The sequence below is a fragment of the Leishmania infantum genome, chromosome 17, assembly GCF_000002875.2.
Source record: "Leishmania infantum JPCM5 genome chromosome 17".
Taxonomy (NCBI): domain Eukaryota; phylum Euglenozoa; class Kinetoplastea; order Trypanosomatida; family Trypanosomatidae; genus Leishmania; species Leishmania infantum.
Genome location: NC_009401.2, coordinates 240,869 through 246,643, shown reverse-complemented (window position 1 = coordinate 246,643; position 5,775 = coordinate 240,869). Strand labels below are relative to the sequence as shown.

Sequence of the window (5,775 nt, the reverse complement as noted above, 5' to 3'; positions counted from 1 at the left end):
TTCACTTGCTCAGTTATGCGCAGCGGTGCAGGTTCAAGGGAGAGGCGGCGAGACAGCGAAAAGACAGACGGAGTAGTCGCTTCCGCTGTCGGTTTTGGAGGGGCTACTAGGCGAGAGGACGCAAGCTGCTTCCTATGCAAGCTCTGTGTAGCGTATCTCTGTGTGCGTGCATGCAAGCACCGCCGCCATCGCTGCTGCTACCTTAGCCTTGATGGCGCCGATGACTGACGCCGCCCTTTTTATTTTTATTGGTCTGCATCGTTGCGTGCGCCTGTGCGAGAGGAGCGGCGCTTCGCCTCTGACTTTCTTCGTTCGCGTCTTACCCTCCTCGTGTGTGGCGGTGGGCGCAAGAGAGGGACATGGAGGGATAGAGACGCCTTGACACGGCGTTGTTCGGTTGTACACCCGTACCCGTGTACATAGATATGCATGTGTGTGTGTACGTGTATAAGCATGCGTTTGACACACGCACTCTCGCGTCTTCGCTGATATGAAGCGGCGAAGACGCCATCGCACTCAGAGATGGGGAGGGAGCGCCACGCAGACAACGAGGGATTTTGTTTTGTGTGTGTAGGGGGAGGGGGCGTGTGTCTTCTCTTCCCGTGTTATCTGTGCCCACCGCCTCTCCCTTTCTCGCTCATTCTCTCTGGACGAGCGTTCGTGTTGTCGTGCATGAGGCACTTGCGTATACGCCTGCCCACTGCGTGTATGCCGCACACCTTTTCCGCCGTCCAACTCCCTCCTCCCCTCCCTTTCTCGTTTGGTCTCCTCTCCTTTTCTGCGCTTCGTTCTCTCCCCCTCCCTCATTCTTGGTCTCATGGTTCTTTTGAAGACAGCAACGACGGCGACACAACGCACTTCTCACGCATGCACATGCGTATGTGCGTGAAAGGAGCGAGCGCTCTTCTCTCCCTCTATGTATCTCTTCCTTGTTCTCCTTCCTGCGAATGCCGACATCTGTGAAGACGCACCGTCCTGCAGAGCGATGCACGACGCGCCGGACACGTGAACCTCCTCCCCCTCCCCTCGATGAGGTCAAGCGCAGTCTCCAACTTCTCCAGTCGCTTTTCTGTTGTGTAAACCCCTTGTTTTCCTCTGCATGGCTATGCGCTGCGGTCGTGGTAACGTCTGCATGTCCGTGCGCACCTCATGCGCCTTTGCCAGTGGCCCCCTCAAAACCAATCCACTAATGAAGGCTCAGGGCGGAGGCGGAAGAGGGGGAGGCGTGGGGCCAAGAAGAGAATGGCTTTGCTTCCGCTGTTGCTCTGCTATCGCGCGCGCGCTCTCTTGTGCTCTCTAGCACTGGGCTGCGCGGGGAATGCATGTGTAGCCGTCTTGGGGGGGGGGCTATGCATCTCTGTGCGTGTCTATGTGTGACAGGGAGAGGCATATCCATGGGGATGTCTGCTCCACTGCTGCACTACGGTACATCTTTGTGGGCGCACGTGTACGTCCCCACTCCTCCTCATCATCAGTGCTGCCTCTTCGTTTTGGTGTTACCTTTCAAGGTCCGCTGCATCACTTGCCCTCCTCCGTCTCCGTCTCTCCCTCGTTTCCATGCCACTCGATCGGCGCTCGTCTCCACGCCGCCGCACGCACGCAAAGAGCCCAAATCATACGAACATACGAGCCGAGAAAGCGACACTGGCGCTCTCCACTGCCAGCGTGCGGGCGTGACGCGCATCTCTTTCTTGGCACCTTTTCCGCCTGCGACTCTCTGCGTGTCTGTGCGCCCGTGCCAGGTCGACTCCTCATCACGATGCAGCCCCTGCGCAGTGGAGCACTCGCTTCGCTTCCCCTACGCCCCTCACTCACAAGCACCGTGGCGGCAGAGCAGCTGGACGCGCGACTGCGGCCAGGGAACGAACCAACATCCCAGATTTTTCTACTGCGAGACAGAAAACGTGTCACAGCGGCTGCTTCCTCTGGTGATGCAGGCGATGACGTTGACAGTGACGAAGCCCTCATGTCTGCCAGCGTCAGCAGCTTCCGCTGCTCAGCTGCGCCCTCGGCGCACAGCGTTGCTGAAGTGGGCACTCACCCGGCCATGTCGGCCGAAGGGTCTGTTCCCTTGCCCTCCGCTGCTCAACCGAAGGAGCCTTTCCTTCTCGATCACCCGCCGCCGCAGCGCCACAGACGGCAATGGACACCGCGTCGCGGATCACTGTGCTCCGGCACACCCGTAGGTGGCAACGGTGGCGCGGTGGAGAGTGCTGTGACAACGGTGCGGGACTGGGTGCGTTCTGCCGGGTGCAGTCCGTCAAAGGAGCCTCGCAGCGCGTCCATCTCGCGGAGAGACAGCCTCGCCTCCTCTTTCGCCTCCGCGCTGGTGCCACGAGATGGGCGATGGGAGCTGCCGCGTCAGTGGACCACCGGCGCAGACGACGATGACGGCGAAGAGCGCGAGAGGCGCGCGGGGCTTGGTGCAAGGGCGGCAAAGGCTTGTAGCAGCAGCAGCGGCGGGAGCGCTGTGAACAGCGGGCGTGGCTGGGATGGTGTCGACAGCTGGAGTAGCAGCGAGGCGCAGCTTCAGCGGCCAGAGGGGTTCGAGCTGGCTTGCGCGCCGACAAGCCATCAGCGGACGCCGTCGTGGCGTCAGCTCCACTCTCACCCAGCGACAACTGCGACCATCACCTCGTCGAACAGCTCTGTTCCCGCCTCTCGTGGCAACGGCGACGGTGCCGCTGCTCCCGCCTGTAGCAGTGCGTACACGTTCTCTGCACACAGCAGAAGCGGGCACAGCACAGGTACGTCCAGTCTCGATGGTGGGAGCAGCGCCAGCGCCGCCACTGACTGCGGCACAGCAGCTACTCTACTGTCCGGGTGGGGGCCGAATCGCCGCGGCGGTGACGGTGACGACGGGAGCTACGGAGATCAACCGTCTCTGTCAGGGGTCTCGTCGCCGTCCCTCGTCACACCACCGCCGAGTCGTCGCACGTCCGCTCCTGTCGCCTCCACTTTGCAAGCCAACACTCGCATGCTTTCGCCGTCGCCTGTCTTGACTGCGCGCGAGCTTGCCCAGCTGGGAGAGTGGCGCAGCGTTGCAGAGGCTCAACGAAGCGACCTGGTTTCCACAGCGGCTCCCACCGTTCTTTCGCCGTTGCTGCAGCGACCTGCACCTGAGCGGCCTGACAGCGGCGGACCGGCGAGTTGGTGCTTAGAAAGCCTATCTTGCGCGTCCTTCAACACTTCGCTGCCAAACGGACTGTGGAGTGGCCGCGATAGCACCGCGCAGACACCGCTGAACTGGGAGCGGGGTGGCGCTGCGGTGGGGACTGGTGGAGCCCACGGCAGTTCCCGCGCATCTCCTGCTTGCTGGAGCACCAGTGAGCCAGCCGCGGGCGGCGATAGTGCCCTGCTTGAGTGCCGCAGTGGAGGATGGTGCAGCCGCATATCTTCCCCGATGTCGGTCTCACTCGCCGACATGAACGGGCCGGCCTGTGCGCAACAGGGAATGCCGCACTGCAGCCCTCTCACTTCCCCGCCGACGTCTCCTTCCTTTGCGCACCGGGTGCGCGGAACAGCCCGCGGATGCGGAAGTGACGGTGATGACAGCACGATGGAGGACATCGAGATGCGACACACGAAACGCAAATGCGTCGAGAGCCCACGCGGGTCCCCATCGGCGACGCCTCTGAGCGGGTCCTTTGCACTCTCCCTCGCCGATGCGCTGGCGGCGGCACCTACGTGCATGACGACGTCGCTCGAGACGCACTTGTGGCAGCAACAGCAACGCCGCCGGAGGACAGTGTCACCGTCTGTGGCCCGCCCAGACGAGGAGCCGCTGCCTTGTGATGGCGCGGACACGTATGCCTCGACACACTACCGCGACCGTAGCACCTTCTCTCCTCCCTCACCCATTCGAACCACGGCTCCATCCATGGTCCCGGTGCATCCTTCGCCGTCGCTGGATATTTCTATCTCGTCGTCCCTGTTGGCCACCGGTGCGCAAGGGCGGCCGCACGACATGAGCGGCGGCTCCCTACACATCACTGTCGATGCTGCCGCGGCCGTCTTGGAGACTGCAGATAGCATCACGGGAGTCGTCGTGGAGGTGGATGCTCAACATGCCGCGTCGCTCTCCAGCTGCGGCTCCGGCGGCAGCGGCGAGGAGCCTGAGGTGGACACGTTCTCGCTGGAGCGGGCGCAGGCAGCGATGGAGGACGCAGACGCCGAGGCTGCGAGCGCGCTGCGTGCGCGCCAGCATCGCCTCTACCTCCTCTCCACCTCCCAGTTCGCCCAGGACGTGGAGCGGCACGGCGGCCACGTCGACCCGATGCAGCTTGAGATGGAGGCGGAGGCGGAAAGCGAGGAGGCCGAGCAGGAGTGGAGGCGGGAGGGTTGTGCTAGGCGGCCTGCAACGTCGGAGGGGTTTCCAGGGAACTCATGCGGTATCTCTGCAGGGCTGCGAGGTGGCAGAGCGACACGGTTGCGATGGGAGAAAGATGACGGCCCCCGCTCACGACCAAACGGAATCGCAGCGAACGAGGAAGGCGAGGTGTCGTCGGCCCCGACAGCTGCGTGCATTCCTCACCTCCACAGTCCGCACCCTCCTCGTCCCTCCTTCTCGACTGTGCCTTGCGCCACCCCGTCTGCGCACCCGGCGGCTCCCGTGGCGTCGGGTCGGGTGGGCAGCGAGGAAAGCTTTGCCACACCGTTGCGCCGCGGTGCGTGCGTCTCGGCCACAGATGCCCATGTGCGATGGGGCGAGCCGGAGGAGAGCGAGGATGGCCACTCACCGGGCTCCGTAGCCACGACGACGGGCTCGCGGTCGCGCCGGGACGTGTCGCCACCAGTTCGGGAGCGCAGCATGGCCCCGGCAGAGCTTCAGAAAGAGCGTGAGGGCTACTAGAAGATGGAGCACCGCTGTCGTGTAGGCCAAAGCTGGGCGTGTATGCCCCTTGAGGCTGTGCGGAGTAACACAGAGAAGGCGCCCCCCTTCTCGGCTCTCTTGATGGTATCTGCTTTCTTCTCTGATCGTTGAGCGGCCCCTGCTTGCTCTCTGCGTTCTCTCTGTTGTGGTGGCAGCGGTAATAGTGAGGCTTCGCTCCCGGTTTTGACTCTCCCTGCGCGCGTGTGCGTCTCCCGACCGCCACTTCATGCCTTTGCCCACCCACCGCGAGTGCCCGAAAAGGGCACCGCCACGCATCTCGCCTTTGCTCTCCCTTCCCCTTATCCTAGTCGATCTGTGCACCGCCTCCCTCCTCCTCCTCGATACCCACGGTGACTGTCGCTTCTACGACGGCTGCCGCTACAAAGGCCTGATCGTACCACTTGTACTTGCCCATTTTTCTCTCGTTTCGTGGTTGTCGACTCCTTCACGCGCCCTCACGATCCTTGTACACTCCCTTCTGTTGCCTTCCCTTCCTCGCTGTCTCTTTCAAACGCACAAGAAATGACCTCTCGTCAGCCTTTACGCACCGCAGCTCCTGCCTCCTCCTCTCCCTTCGCCACCACCGTTGGATGCGGTCGGTGGAGAGCGACGTGCTTCCCCGACGTCACTGATTGAGTCACGTACACACGCTGCTCGAGCGACTTGGCCAAGGCAGAAGTCGTCGGCCTCTGTCAATGGTATAGAAGCGGTGAGGCCCCCGAGCACACGTGCCTGTCTCCCTCTTTCTCTCTCTGTGAGCGTGTGTCTGTCCCTTCGTCTTTCAGGTGTGCACCCCCTTCCTTTCCTTCCTCCCGTATGCGCTTCTCTGGTACACATCTCCCACCACTGCCTCATCATCTGTTTCGCTCCGTCGTGCTTCACCTTTCCGACTCATGCACAAC

The 5,775-nt window shown here is 62.5% G+C and overlaps 1 protein-coding gene across 1 annotated transcript; it reads left to right on the top strand.

Annotated features, from left to right (window-relative positions):
• Nucleotides 1-1,759: 1,759 nt before the first annotated feature.
• LINJ_17_0570 (hypothetical protein, unknown function) lies at nt 1,760-4,852 on the top strand (the record flags this gene model as incomplete). The annotated part of the gene is made up of 1 exon (XM_001464679.1): nt 1,760-4,852. One exon carries the CDS (start codon nt 1,760-1,762, stop codon nt 4,850-4,852), a length of 3,093 nt encoding a protein of 1,030 aa, XP_001464716.1.
• Nucleotides 4,853-5,775: the final 923 nt, after the last annotated feature.